Source organism: Manihot esculenta, chromosome 4 (genome assembly GCF_001659605.2).
Source record: "Manihot esculenta cultivar AM560-2 chromosome 4, M.esculenta_v8, whole genome shotgun sequence".
Classification (NCBI taxonomy): domain Eukaryota; kingdom Viridiplantae; phylum Streptophyta; class Magnoliopsida; order Malpighiales; family Euphorbiaceae; genus Manihot; species Manihot esculenta.
In genome coordinates, this window is record NC_035164.2 from 28,171,727 (window position 1) to 28,194,425 (window position 22,699).

The following is a 22,699-nucleotide window of genomic DNA, read 5'->3' on the forward strand; positions in this document are numbered from 1 at the left end:
ATCAAAATATATTAATCCATTAAATTTTTATTTCCTTTTGATTATATTTAGTAAATAAAAATAACAACTAATGGCGTTTGAATCCTATTCCTAACCTATCCTTGTTTAGAAAATGAATTACTTTCCATGGAGGAGAGTACCAAATCTTTAATTCTTCAGGTTTCAAATCATGACTCTGCTTCGCAAGAGAATCTGCACTATAATTTCTTTGCCTATAAACATGAGACAAAGTGCATTGCCAGTCTAAATTCAAGAGTGTCCTGCAATCTTGAATATAATCACCCAAAGGATGAAAAGAAATATCTTCTTCGGTGATCAATCTAACGGCCTTTAGAGAATCTGATTCTACAATAACTCTACGAAATCCCATAGACCAAACTAGTTGAAGTCCGACTAGAATTCCAATTATCTCGGCATTTAAAATAGAAGTCTCGCCAATATTCAAACCAAAACCAATCACCCAATTAGATGAAGAATCCCGTAAAAGGCCACCTGCACTTGCAGGACCAGGATTTCCCAAGCAACTGCCATCTACATTTAATTTCATCCATCCTTGAGGAGGAGGTTGCCAAGCATAGGTTGCTTCATAGTCTACAGGATAATTTAGGAATTTAGACTTCGGTGGACTTTTTCCACATCCACACCCACATAAACTTCTTTCACACCCTTCAAAATTTGCAACCTCAGCCATGTAGGTGCTGGGTGATGTTTTTTTTTTTCCTTTTTCTCGAGGCTGCTGATGCTTTTTTTTCTTTTTTTTTAGTGGAAGCTACTGATGATATTTCGTTATTGCTGGGGTCCATATTTATACTACTTTCAAAAAAAATCCTTTTCCAAATGGGAAAAAGAAATTATAAAAAAAATAATCTAATTGGATGTCTAAGTTAGTTGGGCCCTAAATCCTAGCCCAACCGGGAATTTGATTTCATGGGCTTGGAGGAAACAACCAGAACGTGTGGCTTTTTTGTCTTCGTGCACTTTCTGTTGTAGTCAAACATCTCCAGCATCAGTTAACCACAGTTCATCTCCCCCCTCGGGCTTTCTTCGAAATTAGTTTTGATGCATCTGTTAATAAGAATCAGAGGAAGGATTCGATTGCATAGATTGAAGAGGGAACCCCTGTGGCTGCTCGTGCAAGCTAATTCGAGGAATCGTATCTATATACAAAGTATGGCATGCAATCAGCTCTTTGCTTGGTCAGTCGAAAGGCTTCAAGGATATAGTGGTCGAAGGGAGTGAGTGATAGTCTATCTAGCAGCTGTTATGTGGGAATTGGGTAAGCGTGTATTGTGGAGGTTAGTATTATGTAACTTATCTCTCTTGTTTGATGAAATGCCTAGGAGAAATATCGTTTGTGAATAGCTATAATTTTTTTTTTTATGGTTTTTGTTTGATTTTACCAATTACAAATTTAAGATTTTGTTTATTGTGATCAGCACATGTTGATGGTTGTCTACTCTACCATTTTTACACCGCTGGGTATGAATAGGTCATTTACGCACTTTTGTGACGAAAGGCAAAAAGCCATTTGATAGCTTATAAATTGAGAAACAGAGCAAGTATAAACCAAGTTTGCAAGATAATGCTGGTGTTGTTTCTCATTTTTCTATGATTCATACATTCATTATTAGTTTATCTGTGATGAAGCTTTAATATTATTATTATTATTTTATTTAATTTTATCATTTCAATGATTGCGTGTAGTATATCCATTGGAGATATCAACGTAACTATACGGGAAAGCAGGATAAGATTTATTTGCTTGATCAATCATATGAAAAGAGTACTAAGGGTTGGCTGGTGATGGAGACATGATGGTAGGGAATGGCTCATGTGAACTTCAGGGCACTAGAGTTAAAAAGATGGGGTATCTGATTCGTTCATGAGAGTTTAATTTCATACAGGTTTGCTTTGAAGAAAAGATTTTAGAACCTTATCATAAAGTGGATTTGATTTTTTTTTTTCTGGAAAAAAGATTTTACTTTCTTGTAAAATGAAACATCCCACCATTTCTGTTGTAACGTTTAGTTCTTGTCAAGCAGCTAAACAAGATGGTGTGAAGTTCACATGAAGGTTTCCCTACCTTCTTCATAGTTCAGAGTCCTATCACATCTGGATGCTTGGACCATGCCCCTCCTGTGAAGAAAAAAGATTGATTAGGTCAGCTCTTTGCTTAAATAATTAGTATGAACCTGCCAAATTCTCAATTTCAAGTGAACCTCTCAGTCCACCCTGGAAGTGGTAGGTCATGATATGTCAAAAACATCAAAATTGGTGTGTCAATAATTTAGTGTTGATGATTAGGCTGAAGACAAAACCATGTGATCCTTCATGCGCATCAACAGACCTGGTCCAAACCATTCACTGGCTTACATTAGAGCATTTCGACTGTACTCTTTAATGTTGTTGTATATATACACAAAAACATTTGGACTTAAAAGCAACACAAGTACTTACATTCTCAAGCATCAAGAGCTCCTTCCCTTTCAAAGTCTTTATTGATCTCTCTTGTTCGTCCATAACAAAATATGGGTTTCCGTCTGCCTGCTATTCTTAGTGCTAAGAAAATTCTTCTGAGGTCTCCTTCTGCAAACCAAACAGCTTCAGTAGCCATGGAAGTGCCAAAGGGCTACCTTGCAGTCTATGTAGGAGAAAAGCCAATGAAAAGATTTGTGATTCCAGTATCATACTTGAACACACCTTCGTTTCAAGACTTGTTAATCCATGCTGAAGAAGAATTTGGATATGATCATCCAATGGGTGGTATTACGATTCCATGTAGTGAAAACATGTTCATTGATGTCATTTCTGGCTTAAATTGTTCATGAGACTTAAACTCTGAACACACAATTTTGTAAAGAATAGAGTTAAAAAGTACAATGTATACAAAAGCATTAGCATTGATCATTTACTTCTTTTTTCTTCAAGACCATTATATGTTATGTTCTACAATTCCTTTTCTGCATGACTTTCCTATTCCAATTTTCTTGTATGTGACTTTCCTATTGTGGAAACAGTTTCCTTCAAACCACAATACTAAGATTGGATCTTAATTGTCTTAGCATTCATTTGTTATAGATTGGACAATAGATTTAAATTAGCCCACATCTAATTAGGAGTGTGTTCAGTTCTGGTGCCACTATAGTTTCAGCTAACAACCAAAACTAGAACCAAACATTTGGTTCTTTGAGTTTTAGGAATCAGACTAGAAGGCAAATTTTGTTTCCGATTCCGATTTGGTTCTAATCCAGTTCTGATTACCATTCTGGGCTTATGGAAAGTGTTTTGTATATATATAGTCCTAGCTTCAATTGCCATCTCAGTTTGGGTTTAATAATCCTCTACTTAGTTATTTAGGGCTTGAAAATGGTAAATAGCAGTGACTGTGGCTTTTCTAAACAATTGATAGAAGAAATTCTGGTAAAGGTCAGGTATCAAGTACCAGCTGTGTAACCCAAAAAGCTACAGCTTTCTGATAAGATCAATTTGAAGAAACTAATAGAAAAAGATGACTCATACGGTCACTATCAGGGAACTAGCAGGGAATATATCATCATTAACTAAGGAGTAGATATCTTCTTTGTGACTGTCAGTGAAGGGGCTCTAAAGACAAGGTATTGGTGGTGAATGCTGAAGGTCAATATATGTTTTCGCTTGATCATGAACCTCCACTAACATGTACCAAAGGGATGTTTAGTTGCTGCTGCATCAAATTATGCACAACTTGATCCACATGCTAGTTCTTTTTATTTGATCTTTAATTTGAATGTACTGCCAGGCATATGCCGTGACACAACGCTTGCAATTGTTGAAGTGGCAGGCCAGTATAAATTGCAGCTGAGAGAGAAAGAAAGGTTCTTGAATCTGTCTTTATCTTCAAATTTTTTGGGAGTCAAACCATATGATTGCTTATGAAGAGTTTGTTTCAGGTACCACATTGCAATTTCCAGCCTGCAAATTGAGTGTGGTTGAAAGTTTGGCTAACATATATGTGATTAGCAAGGTTAGCAATCCAGCGCCAAATTTTTCCTTTGATTTCCATAGTCTCCAAATTCAAAAAATCTAGCCTTGGTCATAAAAGAAGAGCTCTAATATTTGTTTTGTATTTAGTGTTATATTGTGCAATGATTGAATCCATAGAAGATACCTGTAGTATTTCGTAGGATAATCTGCAGTACCATACGAAAAAGCTGGAAATGATATAATGTGTTGGCAAAGGTTCTATAGGTTGTCAAAATTAGTTGGCTGGTGATGGCTACCTGATGGTAGGGAATGGCTAATGTGAACTTCAGGGTGTCTTTCAGAAAAGTTGATGGGATGTCTGACTCATTTGGTCGTGGTCAAAGTGAAACATCCCACAATTTTTGTAGCTTTCAGTTCATCTAGTAGCTAAACAAGCTGCTGTGAAGTTCACATGAGGGATTCCCTACCTTCTTCAGAGTACAGAGTCCTATCACCTCTGGATGCTTGGAGAATGTCCCTCCAGTAAAGAAAAAGATTGAAAAAGTCGGCACTTTTGCTTAAATAATTAGTCCTCCCTGGAAGTGGTAGGTCATGATGTTTCAGGGAATTCAGAATCGGTGCATCAATCATTTATTATAGAAGATTAGGTTGAAGACAAAACCATGTGATCCTTCTTGAGTATCACTACACCTGATCCAAACCATTCACTAGCTTGCATTAGATTATTTCCACTGTACCTTTAGTGTTGTGTATATATACACACATAAACTTTTAGATTTAAAAGCATCACATGTCCTTACAACCTCAAACATCAAGAGCTCCTTTCTTTTGGAAGTCCTTACTGATCTTTCTTCTGTTCATTCATACCAAAATATGGGTTTCCATTTGCCGGCCATTCTTCGTGCTAAGCAAATTCTTCAGAGGTCTTCTTCTGCAAACCAAACAGCTTCCATGGATGTGCCAAAGGGCTACCTTGCAGTCTATGTTGGAGAAAAGCAAAGGAAACGATTTGTAATTCCAGTATCATACTTGAACAAACCTTCATTTCAAGATTTATTAATCCAAGCTGAAGAAGAATTTGGATATGATCATCCAATGGGTGGTCTTACAATTCCCTGCTGTGAAAACATGTTCATTGATGTCATTTCTTGCTTAAATTGCTCATGAGACTTGAACGCTGAACACACAATTTTGTAGAGAGCGGAGTAGTAAGTGCAATGTACACAAAGTATTGGAATTTAATCAATTATTCTTTTATTTCTTCAAGACCCTTTTAGATTATGTTCTAGAATTTTCTTCAGCATGATATTTCCTATTGCAATTTTCTTCTGCTTGACTTTCCTACAGTAGAGAACATTTTCTTTTAATAGAAGAAGGAAGCCTTTTTATTTTCTTACCTCACTGTCGTGAAAGGAAGACTAAAATCTCCAAGTTCTCTAGACATTATGCAAATTCTTCATGCAAAGCAAAATATTTCTGATTTCATTCCCTATGTTCTGCTTTAACCAGTCCTACTTTGTTACATGGACTGGCAAGCTTATGTTGATCATACCAAATATATGTGGTATATACATGTCATGCATGAAACTTCCAGTGATCATATTTATCATTTGACAGGATAAAAACTCGATTAGCATTTGCTGCTAAACACATCTTTTTGACATTTCTTTACTTCAAAAGTAGCCTTGGCCACTAGAGCTGGCTTTGTCAAGTCTTGAGTTGACTGCTTAGGAACACAAGTTTTGACAATTCAATTTTTGCTTTTTCAAAGACTTTGAAATGCATATCTGAATGAAAGGTTGAGCAAACTAAATAACTAGGAAAAAGTTTTCAGTGATCTCATTTTGAAGTTGTAGATTGTATCAAGAAATTGTGTACAGGTTAATGAATTGGATTTGCACACAATGGGGTGTAACCTTAGGTTCTCATTCATCAAGCAGTGACAGATGCTGGAACCATTTGATGTCTTAACATTTAATTTCATCAAAAAAATTTGAATAATTATTGGTTATTAATCCATAAGAAATTTGAAAAGATTTGCCTGTCTGTTCCGGACTTTGAAATAATCATCCTATTCGTTTTGGACATTGATAAAGTCAGAGAGATTAGTGGTCTGATTTTCATACTTTATAAATCAGACTTCTAACTATCTTGTCAAACTATATGAAAAGATTTGTATAAATATCTTTTAAATTATGTGTATGTATGTTATAATCTTATAAAATAAACTCTGTGTAAACGGATGTTTAGATGATAAAAAAAATTATTTTCATATATATATATATATATATTAACAATAATTTCATAATAAAAGATCATGTAAAATGTTTTTATTATTCTACAGTTATTCTACAGGAGTATTGTTTATTGATTAGATAATTTTTTGAAATCATAAATAAAATAATCTAATTAATAAATGTATATATTTTTCTTCTAATGTGAATAATTATATAGAATAAATATATATAATAGACAAATTATTAATTATAAAAATATTAATTATGATAAAAGTATAAAATAATTAAAGAATTAATAGAAATTATGTAAAATTTTATTCAATTCAAATAACTATAAAAGAAATTAATAGATATAAATAATTAAAGTATAATAAAAGTAAAATAGCGATTTTAATATTTTAAATCAAACGTGGAAGTTATTAAATTTAAATTATTACCGTTTATATATTAATAACTGTGATAATTTTAATCTAAAAAATATAACTTTCATATATATTTTATATATAAAACTCACTACCACAATCTTCATATATACCTTGTACTTTTTCACACAACTCTTTCTCTCTTATATTTCTAAATGGCTCATGTTTTGATATTTTTCTTTTTTATTATTCTCTTAATATCTAGTATAAAATGTATGACCTTACAATTTTCAACAACAAACTCAACCTTTTAGACTATATTGAAATTAGATGAAAATTCATTTAGATGCTAGAATTCTTTGATTTAAATTCAAGTATGTTTTGGAAAGATTATTTTATCATTCTTTAATAGTGAATCATATTTAGACCATAATTATTATGAAACAATTCATACTATTACAAAGCAGTGGCATACTATGATTAATACACTAAATTTTACCACTAAAGAAAGTGACGTACTTAAAAGGTAATGTGATAAAATAAATAATTCTCCACCACTACAACGTTATCACTACAATCGTCGCCATGCTGGAGCTCAGTAAACTTTATTTTACTAAAAATATAACTCATTGAATGGAACATGTTATTGGATGTTAAAAATATATGATAATCAGTACCAAAACCTTTAATTCTCTTTGGTGCAATTGAGTTTGATGATGTATGATTTTGTGCTTGATTAATATTTCAAGTGTTTAAATTTCTTACTATAGAATTGAAAATCATATATATTGGTTGGATTTCTAATTCTTCTCTACAATTATTTTTTTTGTTTGTAGGTAATAGATAGCCTATTTAATTAATATACAAAATAAATTATATAGATAAAAGTAAACATTTTATTCTGTAAAAAATTATTTTTCCTTACATTATTTTCAAACACAAGAGGTAAAATAAAATTGTTATGATTCATTCTCTATTAATCAACAGATTTTATTCGTAAAAGATTAGTATGAATAATCTAATAAGTAAAAGAATTTAATGGGGCAGAATCTGGGTGACTCCCCCAGCTAACTGCATTCTTTGCACGCAGACACTAGCTAAATTTCTCTACTTATAACCCATGTAACAATTTTGGTTAATTGAGAAATGGAAGTAAATATATTTCATTCTTTTATTGTTAACATCTCGTGCATATAATAGCTTTGCAAAATCAAGTTAAGCCAAATTTTCTTCAGCTTGTTGCCATTTCTTCCTTCCTTTGTCCTAAGTTTATGCTTTTATTATATTTATATATACTAAAATATATGATCAGGTGGTTAAGAGCCATTACTATGAAAAGAAAATTTAATGTATGCTTTGCTTGGTTTAAAATTTAATGGTAAACAACAAAATTCTTTGATTAACTCAAAAAAAAAAAAAAAATCAAACCATATTAATTCATTAAGTTTTTATCTAGTTCAATTGCATCTAACTAATAAAAATAATAACTAATGGCGCTACACCTAATCTATCATCATTTAAAAAATGAAGTACTTTTCATGGGAAAAGTGTTGGATATTTAATAAATTATTTTAAAAGAATTATAAATAATTTAAAATATTTTAAAATAAGTTACAGATTTTAAATTGGTTAAAAAGATTTTTTCCATTTTAAATTATCTTAATCTTTATCCTAACTTAATCATATTTTTAGTTGATATTGTGGAAATCTAAATTTTTATCTGAATCATATTTTTAATTGATATTACGTTAATATTGTTGCTGTTCTTGCTTCTAGGTTACTTGTAATTCAGAAGGCTTGTTGCGCCAACCGCAGGCGAATAGGCTTGTTGAATCCTGAAGGATACACAACCGCATGCGAATTATCTTTAAGGACAGTTATTATTATCACACCTCAAACAATATTCTGCTCATCTTTCATTTAATTTCTATATCTTTTTCTACCACTTTTGAACAATTTTAAAAACAATGGCTAAAATTATTTCTCCTAACAATACTTCCATTACTGACCTGTTAATCCTTCTACTACTGGCATTCCAAGTGGTGTTTCTACATGCAATCTGCCATGATAATGTCCAAGCCATTCTTAGATGTCTCCAAAATTGAACAGTCCATGCTGGGAATGTGTATTTTCAGTTCTTGATATGCATGGAGTTGCTTTTGCTCTCACCGATGTGAAACCTGCACAAACTTCCAACAAACAATGGAAATTATGGGTTCATGCTAATAAGGTATATAGCTACACTATTATTAGCATATTATCTAACGATCTCTTTGATATTTATTGTTCTTATGAAAAAGCAAAACAAATATGGGAGTCCAGCCTACTTTGTTACATGGACAGGCAAGTTTATGTTGATCATACCAAATATACGTGGTATATACATGTCATGCATGAAACTTCCAGTGATCATATTTATCATTTGACAGGATAAAAACTCGATTAGCATTTGCTACTAAACACATCTTTTTGACATTTCTTTACTTCAAAAGTAGCCTTGGCCAATACAGCTGGCTTTGTCAAGTGTTGAGTTGACTGCTCAGGAACACAAGTTTTGACAATTCAATTTTTGCTTTTTCAAAGACTTTGAAATGCATATCTGAATGAAAGGTTGAGCAAACTGAATTACTAGGAAAAAGTCTTCGGTGATCTCATTTTGAAGTTGTAGATTGTATCAAGAAATTGTGTACAAGTTAATGAATTGCATTTGCAGAAAATGGGGTGTAACCTTAGGTTCTCATTCATGAAGCAGTCACATTGATCCACATGTTCTATATATTTGTATCTTTAGTTTGAATGGACCATCAGTTATATGTCATGACGCAATGCTTTCAATTATTAAAGTGGCAGGCCATATAAATTGCAGCAGAGAGAAAAAAAAATGGTTCTTGAATCTGTCTCTATCTTCAAATTTTTTGGGAGTCAAACCATATGATTACTTATGAGAAGTTTGTTTCAGGGTACCACATTGGAATTTCCAGCAAGCAAATTGAGTATGGTTGAAAGTTTGGCTTACATATATGAGGTTAGCAAGGTTAGCAATCCAATGCCAAATTTTTCTTTGATTTCCAGTCTTTGGAAATTCAAAAATCTAACCATGGTCATAAAAGAAGAGCTGTGATATTTGTTTCTGTTTTGAGTATTATAACGTGCAATGATTGAATCCATAGAAGATACCTGGAGTATTTCATAGGATAATCTGCAGTACTATACGGAAAAGCAGGAAATGATATAATGTGTTGGCAAAGGTACTATAGGTTGTCAAAATTAGTTGGCTGGTGATGGGTACCTGATGGTAGGGAATGGCTAATGTGAACTCCAGCGCGTCTTGTCAGAAAAAAATGATGATCTGAAGCTAAAAAATGATGGGATATTTGCAGGTTTGCTTTTGATTAGAAAAGATTTGTAGAACCTTATCATCAATGTAGTTGAATCTCTTCAGTGAAAAGGAAGATTTTAGGGTCGTTGACAAAGTGAAACATCCCACAATTTTCGTAACTTTCAGTTCGTCAAGTAGCTAACAAGTTGCTATGAAGTTCACATGAAGGATTCCCTACCTGCTTCAGAGTTCAGAGCTCAATCACCTCTGAATGCTTAAATAATTAGTCCCGCCTGGAAGTGGTGGGTCATGATATTTCAGGGAATTCAGAATTGGTGCATCAATCATTTATGATAGACGATTAGGTTGAAGGCAAAACCATGTGATCCTTCATGAGTATCACTAGACCTGATCCAAACCACTCATTAGCTTGCATTAAAGCATTTCCACTGTACCTTAATGTGTATTGTATATATATATATGCACAAAACATTTAGATTTAAAAGCATCACAGGTCCTTACAATCTCAAGCATCAAGAGCTCCTTTCTTTTGGAAGTCCTTACTGATCTTTCTACTGCTCATTCATATTCAGAATATGGGTTTCCGTCTACCTGCTATTCTTCGTGCTAAGCAAATTCTTCAGAGGTCTTCTTCTGCAAACCAAACAGCTCCAATAGCCATGGATGTGCCAAAGGGCTACCTTGCAGTCTATGTTGGAGAAAAGCGAAAGAAGCGATTCGTGATTCCAGTATCATACTTGAACAAACCATCATTTCAAGATTTATTAATCCAAGCTGAAGAAGAATTTGGATATGATCATCCAATGGGTGGCCTTACAATTCCCTGCAGAGAAAACATGTTCATTGATGTTATTTCTTGCTTAAATTGTTCATGAGACTTAAACTTTGAACACGCAATTTTGTAAAGAATAGAGTAGCAAGTACAATGTACACAAAAAGCGTTGGAATATTTTTTCAAAATTTTCTCCAAGACCATTATTGATTACGTTCACAATTTTCTTCTGCATGATTTTCCTATTATAATTTTTATATATTTCTTTCAATAGAAGAAGGAATATTTGTGATTTTCCTACATCAGAGTTCTGAAAGGAAGATTAAAATATGGAAACCTCCGAGTTCTCTAGCAATTATGCAAAGCACAATATTTCTGATTTCATTCCCTATGTTCTGCTTTAACCAGTTCTACTTTGTTAGATTTGCAGAATATGGGGTGTATGTTTAGATTCTTATTCATCAAGCAGTGACAGATTCTGGAACCATTTGATATCTTAACATTCAATTTACATCCAAAAAATTGAATAACTACTGTTATTAAACCTATCAATATCCTTACAATTAAATCAGTTTATTTCTCCAAAAACAACACTTTAATTTGAACCGAACTAGTTGAAATCCAATTAAAATTTCAATTATCTCAGCATCTAAAATAGAAGTTTCGCCAATATTTAAACCGAAACCGAAATCTTTTAATATGTGTTATCAATATATAATATTTTATATAATAAAAATTTATTTAATATAATATATTTAATATTGTATAAAATATATATAAATATCACTTGTAATTTATCATTAATTTATATATAACTATAATTATAGCAAATTAAAAAGGTTAATTTTATCATTAAATATCATATATATATATATAAATAAATTATTAAAAATATTTAAATTTTTTAATATCTAAAAATAAATTAAATTTTCTAATTTTTTAAAAATGTAATATTTAGTGGCACCATTGATTTTACTATCTAGTTCCATAATTTTAAAATAAATTAAGAGTTCTTAATTTTATAAAAGTGTAATATTTAATTACTTCATTAATTTTAATTTTACTATTTAGTCCATAGTTTTTAAAAATTTACTCAAGTTTTTAAAGTATTTATTAATTAAAAAAATCTTAAAATTTCAATGAAGTTTTAATAAAAGGATCAACAATAAGTTTTTCCATAGTATTAATTTTGATGCGGCTGTAATTAGGAATCGGAGGAAGCGTTCGATTGCAGCTACATACAGAGATTGTAGAGGGACCCCCTGTGGCTGGTCGTGCAAGCTAGTTCGAGGAATTGTCTCTCCGCTGGTTTTGGAAACTATGGCATGCAGATCAGCTCTTTGCTTGGTCAGTCGAAAGGTTTCAGGGATATAGTGGTCGAAGGGAGTGAGTGATGGTGTATCTAGCAGTTAGTATTGTGTAACGTGTCTCACTTGCTTGATGAAATACCTAAAAGAAATATTGTTTGTGAATGGCTATAGTTGTTTATGGTTTTTGTTTGATTTTACCAACTACAACTTTAAGATTTTGTTTACTGTGAACAGCACATGGTGATCGTTGTCTTCTCTACCGTTTTTAAACCGCTGGGTATGAGTAGGTCATTACGCACTTTTGTAATGAAAGGCAAAAAGCCATTTGATAACTTATGAACTGAGAAACAAAGCAAGTATAAACCGAGTTTGCAAGATAATGCTGGTGCTGTTTCTCATTTTTCTATGATTCATACTTTCGTTAGTAGTTTATCTGTGATGAAGCTGTAATATTATTATTATTGTTATTATTATTTCATTTAATTTTATCAATTCAATAATTGAATCCATAGAATATATGTGTAGTATATCAATTGGAGATATCAACGTACTATACGGAAAAGCAGCATTAGATTTATTTGTTTGATCAATCATACGAAAGAGTACTAAGGGTTTGCTGGTGATGGAGACAGGATGGTAGGGAATGGCTCCTGTGAACTTCAGAGCACTGCAGGTAAAAAAATGCTGAATCTGATTCATTCATGAGAGTTTAATATCATACAGGTTTGCTTTGGAAGAAAAGATTTTAGAACCTTATCATAAAACAATTTTTTTTTTCTTTTCTGGAAAAAAGATTTTACTGTCTTGTAAAAATGAAACATCCCACCATTTTTGTTGTAACGTTTTCAAGTAGCTAAACAAGGTGGTGTGAAATTCACATGAAGGTTTCCCTACCTTCTTCAGAGTCCTATCACATCTGGATGCCTGGACCATGCCCCTCCTGTGAAGAAAAAAGATTGAATAGGTCAGCTCTTTGCTTAAATAATTAGTATGAACCTGCCAAATTCTCAATTTCAAGTGAACCTCTTAGTCCACCCTGGAAGTGGTAGGTCATGTCAAAAAAATCAAAATTGGTGTGTCAATAATTTAGTGTTGATGATTAGGCTGAAGACAAAACCATGTGATCCTTCATGCGCATCAACAGACCTGGTCCAAACCATTCACTGGCTTACATTAGAGCATTTCCACTGTACCCTTTCATGTTGTTGTATATATACACAAAAACCTTTGGACTTAAAAGCAACACAAGTACTTACATTCTCAAGCATCGAGAGCTCCTTTCCTTTCAAAGTCTTTATTGATCTCTCTTGTTCGTCCATAACAAAATATGGGCTTCCGTCTGCCTGCTATTCTTAGTGCTAAGAAAATTCTTCTGAGGTCCCCTTCTGCAAACCAAACAGCTTCAGTAGCCATGGAAGTGCCAAAGGGTTACCTTGCAGTCTATGTAGGAGAAAAGCCAATGAAAAGATTTGTGATTCCAGTATCATACTTGAACACACCTTCGTTTCAAGACTTGTTAATCCAAGCTGAAGAAGAATTTGGATATGATCATCCAATGGGTGGTCTTACAATTCCATGTAGTGAAAACATGTTCATTGATGTCATTTCTGGCTTAAATTGTTCATGAGAGTTAAACTCTGAACACACAATTTTGTAAAGAATAGAGTTAAAAAGTACAATGTATACAAAAGCATTTGCATTAATCATTTACTCTTTTTTTTTTTAATTTCTTCAAGACCATTATATGTTATGTTCTACAATTCCTTTTCTGCATGACTTTCCTATTCCAATTTTCTTCTATGTGACTTTCCTATTGTGGAAACAGTTTCTTTCAAACCACAATACTAAGATTGGATCTTAATTGTCTTAACATTCATTTGTTATAGATTGGACAATGGATTTAAATTAGTCCACATCTAATTAGGAGTGTTCTGGTGCCACTATAGTTTTAGCTAACAACCAAAATTAGAACTGTTATAAGTTATAGAAAGTAAATATGTTAATATAGGAAGTAAATATTGATAGATGGGTCAGTTGCTTAATTTTAGGGATTGTATAATCATAGGCTTGATTTTCCTTGCTGTTTAGATACCGTCTTTCATGTATAAATAGGTTGTAATCTCTATTGTGAAATATAACAAAATATTATCCTTTTACATGGTATCAAAGCCATTCTCGTAGAGATTTAATTTTTTGAAATATAACAAAATATTATCCTTCTACATGGTATCAAAGCCATTCTCGTAGAGATTTAATTTTTTCTCTCGTCAAGTTTTAAAATTTTTTAGAGACTTAGGGCTCTGTTCATTTGGGTTACCCATAAAGGGTAATATTTGGATCTCACCATCGCCAGAGTCGCCACACCATTCCCTTGTCAGATCTGAGGTTTGTTTGCCTTTCGGGTGTTGGGTGGAGGTGTTTTAGGTATTATTCATATTCGGGTATTGTTCATCGGCACTGTTCATGGTACTGTTCATCAGTACTGTTCACGGTTGGTTGTCCTTATGGCTGAAGTTAAAACCACCACCGTAACTAATGTGATTCCTATGATAACTAAAATCACGGAACACAAATTGAATGGATCTTCCAATCAGGGAGTTTTGATATTTGCAGATGAGTATGCACAATTCATCCAATACCAGGCATCTCTAAAATCCTCTAATTCCTCCTCTATCACTGCAATTGCCGAGTCAGGTAACTCTACTGCATGTCTTGTGTCTTCATCCTCCAAATGGGTTATTGATTATGGTGCTACCGATTATATGTCAGGTAATTCTACCATTTTGTCCAATTTTGAGTCTCATACATCGCCTTTTTATGTTACTCTTGCTGATGGCACTAAATCTTCTGTCATGGGTTCTGGTCATGTCAACTTAACCCCTTCTCTTTCTGTATCCTCTGTGTTATATCTTCCTAAGTTCGCGTTTAATTTGCTTTCCGTGAGTAAACTCACTCGTGCATTGAATTGTTGTGTCTCATTCTTTCCTGATCACTGTGTTTTTCAGGATCTTTCGACGAAGCAGATTATTGGTAGAGGGAGTGAATCAGAGGGTCTTTACGTCTTGGATCAGCAACTACCTCGATCTCCTCGATCTCTGGTATGCTCCACGCGTTTAACACCTTTTGATGTTCATTGTCGTTTGGGGCATCCTTCTCTCTCGGCTTTGAAGAAGTTATATCCACAGTTTCATTCTTTGTTTATTGTAGATTGTGAGTCTTGTCAATTTGCCAAACATCATCGTTTACCTACACTGCCTCGAGTCAATAAACGGGCTTCGTCCCCCTTTGAGTTAGTCCATTCAGATGTTTGGGGTCCTTGTCCTGTGGTGTTTAAGTCTGGCTTTAAGTATTTTGTTACTTTTGTTGATGATTTCTCTCGTACTACTTGGTTATTTTTAATGAAGAGTCATTCAGAATTATTTTCTATTTTTTATGCATTTTATGCTGAAATCCAAACCCAATTCAATACTTCCATCCGTATATTGCAAAGTGATAATGCTAAAGAGTATCTCTCTGGGGAATTTCAATCTTATTTGTTACAAAAAGGGATTCTTCATCAGTCCTCTTGTGTTGCCACTCCTTCACAAAATGGAGTTGCTGAAAGAAAAAATCGACATCTTCTTGAAGTAGCCAGAGCCCTCTTATTCCAAATGAAGGTACTTAAATGTTTTTGGGCTGATGCTGTATCCACTAGTTTTTGATCAATCGCATGCCTTCCTCCATCCTTCATGGTGATATCCCTTATAACATTTTGTTTCCCACTAAATTTTTGTTTCCTATTGAGCCACGTATCTTTGGTTATACTTGTTTTGCTCATGATGTTCGTCCACAGGTTACTAAATTGGATCCCAAATCACTCAAATGTGTCTTCCTTGGCTACTCTCGACGTTAGAAAGGGTATCGTTGTTTTTCTCCTGATCTGAATCGGTATCTTGTGTCTGTGGATGTAACATTCTTTGAGTCCACTCTGTTTTTTCTGCCATCATCTGTTTATAACACCCAGGAGGAGGAAGATGACCTCTTGTTATACACTGTTCGCTCTCTGTCTCCTCAGACTACTCCTATGCCTTCCGCTCATGTGTCAGGTCGCCCTTCCATCTTTCATGTATATTCCAGACGCTTAGAGGACTCTGAATCCATTCCGCTCCGCTTCTTCGTCGACCGATCCTGCTCCCACTGATCCTTCACTGTCTGATTTGGATTTGCCCATTGCTCTTCGCAAAGGTAAACGTACTTGCACTTATCCTATTTCATCTTGTGTCTCTTATGATCAATTATCCTCCTCTTCTCGTTGTTTTGTCACTGCTTTAGATTCTATTTCAATTCCCAAAACTGTTATTGAGGCTTTGTCCCATCTTGGTTGGCGTGCTGCAATGGAAGAGGAAATGATGGCCCTTGACACTAATGGTACTTGGGAGTTGATGTCCTTGCCCCCAGGAAAGCGGGCTATTGGGTGTAAATGGGTGTTTGCAGTGAAAGTAAACCCTGATGGATCTATTGCTCGCCTCAAGGCCCGTTTAGTGGCCAAAGGTTATGCACAAACTTATGGAGTTGACTATTCTGATACATTCTCCCCAGTTGCCAATCTAGCATCTGTCCGATTATTTATTTCCTTGGCGGCTACTCATGATTGGCCTTTGCATCAACTGGATATTAAAAATGTTTTTCTTCATGGTGATCTTCAGGAGGAGGTTTATATTGAGCAACCACTTGGTTTTGTTGCTCAGGAGGAGTCAGGTAAGGTTTGTAGACTTCGAAAATCCCTTTATGGCTTGAAACAGAGTCCTCGAGCATGGTTTGGCAGGTTTAGTGAGGTGGTCCAACAGTTTGGAATGAAGATGAGTAAGTGTGATCACTCAGTGTTTTATAGAAATTCTGATAGTGAAGTAATTCTGCTTGTAGTATATGTGGATGATATCGTTATTACAGGAAGTGACATTGCTGGCATCACATCCCTAAAAGAATTTCTTAAAACACAGTTTCATACAAAGGATTTGGGTTCCTTGAAATATTTCTTGGGAATCGAAGTTATGCGGTGTAAGAAATGCATCTTCCTATCTCAAAGAAAATATGTTCTTGATTTGTTGGAAGAAACAGAAAAATTGGGTGCTAAGCCTTATAGTGCCCCAATGACCCCTAACCTTCAACTTACCACAGAAGACAGTGAGCCATTTGCAGATCCTGGAAAGTATAGAAGATTAGTTGGCAAGCTGAATTATTTGACGGTGACTCGTCCTGATATTGCATATTCAGTGAGTGGTAAGTCAGTTTATGTATAAGGCCCAGGCCTAGGCCCATAAAAAAAAAAAAAAGAGAGGAGAGAGCAATAAAGCTCTGGTTTCGGGAATGTCCCGAAACATTCCCGAAACCCATCCGTCTCCCTCCTCCAAAAACAGAGCTTGCTCTGTTAGTTTAAAAAAAAAAAAATCCTTCTCTTTAATCCAAATCTCCTTCCTCTCAACCCATAAACTTTTGAAATCCTCAGCTAGATCCTATTTTAAATCTATATCCTACTCAGAAATTCAATATTTTCTTACAGAGGTTCCAAAATTGGGTAGGTGAGTTTTATCCCTTTTATTCGATTTATTGCGATATAGTTTATTTTCTCTACCTTTTAATAGTGATTTTTGTGATTTGAGGATAAAAATGGGTTATGTTTTAGTTAGCTCCAATCAATGGGGTTTTATATTTCTTTTTGGGATTAATGATTTTCTTAGGTTGATCTAAATAATATTTATAGGTTATTGAGTATTTTTGTTAAGGTTGTTCATTTTTGGGAGGTTTAACTATGCCGAAATTTTCTTAAAAATATATATAAAAATATATTTAAAATTTCGTATTTTACATTTTATATTATTATCCTAGTAGATTTATTTATTATTTGATATATTATTTTCTTTTTACTTCTAGTAAATTTCATTCCTTCCCCATCGTCCACTCAGAGTCTAGAGGAGGTCGGACCAATTCTAGGTCTTTTGTCTTTTCTTTTTGTAATTTTGGTGGATCATGTATAAATTGGACAGCCCAGTGAAAAATGTATTTTGTTTATTGTAAATATATTATGGATTGACTAGTCCAGCTATCAATCCTCTCCTATATGTTTTATAATTTGAAATTATAGCAGGTTAAATGTGTTCATATGTATAAATATTAGGGGGAACTCTGTCAGTTTTCCTGGTCATATCCGTCTCTACAGATTAGAGAATGGGTGTGACATTATGTCTTCTCTTACTGTTGCCCAGTGGGATGCTTTGGAACAGATTCTTTGTTACCTTAAAGGGGCCCCAGGACGAGGCCTATTCTATGGTAACCATGAGCTCTCAAATATTGAATGCTTTTCTGATGCTGATTGGGCAGGCTCGAAAGTTGATAGAAGGTCAACTACTGGGTATTGTGTTTTTGTGGGAGGTAACTTGATCTCATGAAAAAGTAAGAAGCAAAATGTGGTCTTCCGTTCTAGTGCTGAATCTAAATATCGAGCCATGGCACAAGCTGTTTGTAAAATCTTGTGGGTACGTCAACTATTGGAAGAAGTTGGGTTCACAAATTCGGTGCCTGCTAAGTTGTGGTGTGATAATCAAGCAGCTATTCACATTGCCTCTAATCCAGTATTTCACGAGAGAACTAAACACATCGAGATTGATTGTCATTTTGTTCGTGAAAAGGTCCAACAAAAGATAATATCAACAGGACATATCCGAACTGGAGAACAATTAGGAGATATTTTCACTAAAGCTCTAAATGGGACTCGAGTTGATTATATATGTAACAAGTTGGGCATGATTAACATTTATGATCCAACTTGAGGAGGAGTGTTATAAGTTATAGAAAGTAAATATGTTAATATATGAAGTAAATATTGATAGATGGGTCAGTTGTTGCTTAATCTTAGGGATTGTATAATCATAGGCTTGATTTTCCTTCCTGTTTAAATACCGTCTCTAATGTATAAATAGGTTGTAATCTCTATTGTGAAATATAACAAAATATTATCCTTTTACAAGAACCAAACATTTGGTTCTTTGATTTTTAGGAATCAGACTAGAAGACAAATTTTGTTTCCAATTCCGATTTGGTTCTAATCCAGTTCTGATTACCATTCTGGGCTTATGGAAAATGTTTTGTATATATATAGTCCTACCATCAATTGCCATCACAGTTTGGGTTTAATAATTCTCTACTTAGTTATTTAGGGCTTGAAAATGGTTAATAGCAGTGGCTGTGGCTTGTCTAATTAATTGATAGAAGAAATTCTGGTAAAGGTCAGGTATCAAGTATGTTATGTATCAGCATTTCCAGCTGTGTAACCCAAAAAGCTACAGCTTTCTAATAAGATCAATTTGAAGAAACTAATAGAAGAAGATGATTCATACGGTCACTAGCAGGGAATATATCATCATTAACTAAGGAGGGGATATCTTTTTTGTGACTGTCAGTGAAGGAGATATCATCATTCAATCATATGTTTTCGCTTGATCATGAACCTCCACTAACATGTACCGAAGGGATGTTTAGTTGCTGCTGCATCAAATTATGCACAACTTGATCCACATGCTAGTTCTTTTTATTTGATCTTTAGTTTGAATGTACTGTCAGGCATATGTCATGACACAACGCTTGCAATTGTTGAAGTGGCAGGCCAGTATAAATTGCAGCAGAGAGAAAAAAAGGTTCTTGAATCTGTCTTTATCTTCAAATTTTTTGGGAGTCAAACCATATGATTGCTTATGAAAAGTTTGTTACAGGGTACCACATTGGAATTTCCAGCTAGCAAATTGAGTGTGGTTGAAAGTTTGGCTAACATATATGTGATTAGCAAGGTTAGCAATCCAGTGCCAAATTTTTCTTTGATTTCCATAGTCTTCCAAATTCAAAAAATCTAGCCTTGGTCATAAAAGAAGAGCTCTAACATTTGTTTTGCATTTCTTTTTATATTGTGCAATGATTGAATCCATAGAAGATACCTGTAGTATTTCGTAGGATAATCTGCAGTACTATACGGAAAAGCAGGAAATGATATAATGTGTTGGCAAAGGTTGTATAGGCTGTCAAAATTAGTTGGCTGGTGATGGGTACCTGATGGTAGGGAATGGCTAATGTGAACTTCAGGGTGTCTTTCAGAAAAGTTGATGGGATGTCTGACTCATTTGGCCGTGGTCAAAGTGAAACATCCCACAATTTTTGTAACTTTCAGTTCTTCGAGTAGTTAAACAAGCTGCTGTGAAGTTCACATGAGGGATTCCCTACCTTCTTCAGAGTACAGATGCCATCACCTCTGGATGCTTGGAGAATGTCCCTCCTGTAAAGAAAAAGATTGAAAAAGTCGGCACTTTTGCTTAAATAATTAGTCCTCCCTGGAAGTGGTAGGTCATGATGTTTCAGGGAATTCAGAATCGGTGCATCTATCATTTATTATAGAAGATTAGGTTGAAGACAAAACCATGTGATCCTTCATGAGTATGACTACACCTGATCCAAACCATTCACTAGCTTGCATTAGATTATTTCCACTGTACCTTTAATGTTATGTGTATATATACACACATAAACATTTAGATTTAAAAGCATCACAAGTCCTTACAACCTCAAACATCAAGAGCTCCTCCTTTCTTTTGGAAGTCCTTAACTGATCTTTCTTCTGTTCATTCATACCAAAACATGGGTTTCCGTTTGCTGGCCATTCTTCGTGCTAAGCAAATTCTTCAGAGGTCTTCTTCTGCAAACCAATCAGCTTCCATGGATGTGCCAAAGGGCTACCTTGCAGTCTATGTTGGAGAAAAGCAAAGGAAACGATTTGTGATTCCAGTATCATACTTGAACAAACCTTCATTTCAAGATTTATTAATCCAAGCTGAAGAAGAATTTGGATATGATCATCCAATGGGTGGTCTTACAATTCCCTGCTGTGAAAACATGTTCATTGATATCATTTCTTGCTTAAATTGTTCATGAGACTTGAACTCTGAACACACAATTTTGTAGAGAGCAGAGTAGTAAGTGCAATGTACACAAAGCATTGGAATTTAATCAATTTCTTGACCATTTTAGATTATGTTCTAGAATTTTCTTCAGCATGATATTTCCCATTGCAATTTTCTTCTGCATGACTTTCCTACATAGAGAACATTTTCTTTGAATAGAAGAAGGAAGCTTTTTTATTTTCCTACCTCACTGTCCTGAAAGGAAGACTAAAATCTCCAAGTTCTCTAGAAATTATGCAAATTCTTCATGCAAAGCAAAATATTTCTGATTTCATTCCCTATGTTCTGCTTTAACCAGTCCTACTTTGTTACATGGAGTGGCAAGCTTATGTTGATCATACCAAATATACGTGGTATATACATGTCATGCTTGAAACTTCCATTGATCATATTTATCATTCGATTAGCATTTGCTGCTAAACACATTTTTTTGACATTTCTTTGCTTCAAAAGTAGCCTTGGCCAATACAGCTGCCTTTGTCAAGTGTTGAGTTGACTGCTCAGGAAAACAAGTTTTGACAATTCAATTTTTGCTTTTTCAAAGACTTTGAAATGCATATCTGAATGAAAGGTTGAGCAAACTGAATTACTAGGAAAAAGTCTTCGGTGATCTCATTTTGAAGTTGTAGATTGTATCAAGAAATTGTGTACAAGTTAATGAACTGAATTTGCAGAAAATGGGGTGTAACCTTAGGTTCTCATTTATCAAGCAGTGACAGATGCTGGAACCATTTGATGCCTTAACATGTAATTTCATCCAAAAAATTTGAATAATTATTGGTTATTAATCTATACGAACTTTGAAAAGATTTGCCCGTCCGTTCCAGACTTTGAAGTGACCGGTTTGTTCGTTTTGGACATTAATAAAATCAGGGAGACTAGTGGTAAAATCTTCATATTCTATAAATCAAACTTTCTACTACCTCATCGGATCATATAGAAAGGTTGGCACTATCCCCTTCTAAAATCAGCCCCTTTGGACATGCAATTTTGTAAAGAATAGAGTAGCTAAGTACACAAAAGCGTTTGAATATTTTTTCAAAATTTTCTTCAAGAGCATTATTGATTATGTTCACAATTTTCTTTCAATAGAAAAATGAATATTTGTGATTTTCCTACATCAGAGTTAGTTCTGAAAGGAAGATTAAAATATGGAAACCTCCAAGTTCTCTAGCAATTTTAATCATGACTCTCTTTTTTGCTATTCTTTTACATTCCTTTATTTCAGTTTTAGTGAATAATCAAAAGATAAAGATCTAATCCAATAATCTAATAAGTGGAAGAAACTCCCACTTATTTGCAAATCAGACAAATCCAGTTATGATCAAATCGTTGAATCCATGATAACACCATCTGCTGTACTTCCCCTTGTTTGCACAATAAGAATTATCAACATTTATTCAAGCTATGGCGGAAGAGGGAGGGAGGGAGGGAGGTGTGACAAAAGGAATGGTGGCCTATACTTAGATGGAATTGACCACAATATCCAAACCCAAGTAAAAAATAAAAAGACAAAAAGAACCTCCCAATTAGGTCAATATATATAGTCAAATCTGATAGTAATAAAATATATCAGTAAGTGTTTAAGAGTCATCGCTATCACAGGAAATTGTAATGTATATTTTGATTATTTTAAAATTTAATGATAAACAACAAAATTTCTCTAATAATTCAAAGAAATCAAAACCTATTAATCCATTAAATTTTTGTTTTCTTTTGATTATATTTAGCTAA

General features: G+C 34.0%; 5 protein-coding genes across 8 annotated transcripts; all 5 read left to right on the plus strand.

The window, feature by feature from the left end:
- The first annotated feature begins 1,883 nt into the window (after positions 1–1,883).
- Positions 1,884–5,227, plus strand: LOC110614080 (auxin-induced protein 15A). Its single transcript, XM_021755546.2, has 4 exons — positions 1,884–1,904; positions 2,043–2,160; positions 3,779–3,854; positions 3,930–5,227. Exon 4 carries the CDS (start codon positions 4,837–4,839, stop codon positions 5,128–5,130), a length of 294 nt encoding a protein of 97 aa, XP_021611238.1. The 5' UTR covers positions 1,884–1,904; positions 2,043–2,160; positions 3,779–3,854; positions 3,930–4,836; the 3' UTR covers positions 5,131–5,227.
- Positions 1,885–21,043, plus strand: LOC110614081 (auxin-induced protein 15A). 4 transcript variants are annotated; one of them, XM_043955983.1, is made up of 5 exons: positions 11,794–12,060; positions 12,219–12,657; positions 19,581–19,654; positions 19,730–19,804; positions 20,691–21,043. In XM_043955983.1, exons 2-5 carry the CDS (start codon positions 12,618–12,620, stop codon positions 20,934–20,936), a joined length of 435 nt encoding a protein of 144 aa, XP_043811918.1. In that variant the 5' UTR covers positions 11,794–12,060; positions 12,219–12,617; the 3' UTR covers positions 20,937–21,043. The 4 variants fall into 4 exon arrangements, with proteins under 4 accessions (XP_043811919.1, XP_043811918.1, XP_043811920.1 ...); XM_043955982.1 differs by having other exon boundaries at positions 11,798–12,360; positions 12,510–12,657; XM_043955984.1 differs by lacking the exons at positions 11,794–12,060; positions 12,219–12,657 and adding exons at positions 1,885–1,904; positions 2,043–2,160 and having other exon boundaries at positions 19,730–21,043.
- Positions 2,157–2,927, plus strand: LOC110614073 (auxin-induced protein 15A). Its single transcript, XM_021755536.2, has one exon. The coding sequence runs from the start codon at positions 2,529–2,531 to the stop codon at positions 2,826–2,828; it is 300 nt and encodes a 99-aa protein (XP_021611228.1). The 5' UTR covers positions 2,157–2,528; the 3' UTR covers positions 2,829–2,927.
- LOC110614075 (auxin-induced protein 15A) lies at positions 10,216–10,877 on the plus strand. Its single transcript, XM_021755540.2, has one exon. It carries the CDS (start codon positions 10,478–10,480, stop codon positions 10,775–10,777), a length of 300 nt encoding a protein of 99 aa, XP_021611232.1. The 5' UTR covers positions 10,216–10,477; the 3' UTR covers positions 10,778–10,877.
- LOC110614077 (auxin-induced protein 15A) lies at positions 12,942–13,710 on the plus strand. Its single transcript, XM_021755542.2, has one exon. It carries the CDS (start codon positions 13,312–13,314, stop codon positions 13,609–13,611), a length of 300 nt encoding a protein of 99 aa, XP_021611234.1. The 5' UTR covers positions 12,942–13,311; the 3' UTR covers positions 13,612–13,710.
- Positions 21,044–22,699: the final 1,656 nt, after the last annotated feature.

Bases quoted from the DNA above. Each gene is read 5' to 3' on its own strand.
- LOC110614075 (XM_021755540.2), top strand. From the start codon at position 10,478: ATGGGTTTCCGTCTACCTGCTATTCTTCGTGCTAAGCAAATTCTTCAG.
- LOC110614080 (XM_021755546.2), top strand. From the start codon at position 4,837: ATGGGTTTCCATTTGCCGGCCATTCTTCGTGCTAAGCAAATTCTTCAG.
- LOC110614073 (XM_021755536.2), top strand. From the start codon at position 2,529: ATGGGTTTCCGTCTGCCTGCTATTCTTAGTGCTAAGAAAATTCTTCTG.
- LOC110614077 (XM_021755542.2), top strand. From the start codon at position 13,312: ATGGGCTTCCGTCTGCCTGCTATTCTTAGTGCTAAGAAAATTCTTCTG.
- LOC110614081 (XM_043955983.1), top strand. From the start codon at position 12,618: ATGGTAGGGAATGGCTCCTGTGAACTTCAGAGCACTGCAG. The intron at 12,658-19,580 runs GTAAAAAAATGC...ATGTACTGTCAG, and splicing joins TGAACTTCAGAGCACTGCAG to GCATATGTCATGACACAACG. The intron at 19,805-20,690 runs GTTAGCAATCCA...CAAATTCTTCAG, and splicing joins ACATATATGTGATTAGCAAG to AGGTCTTCTTCTGCAAACCA.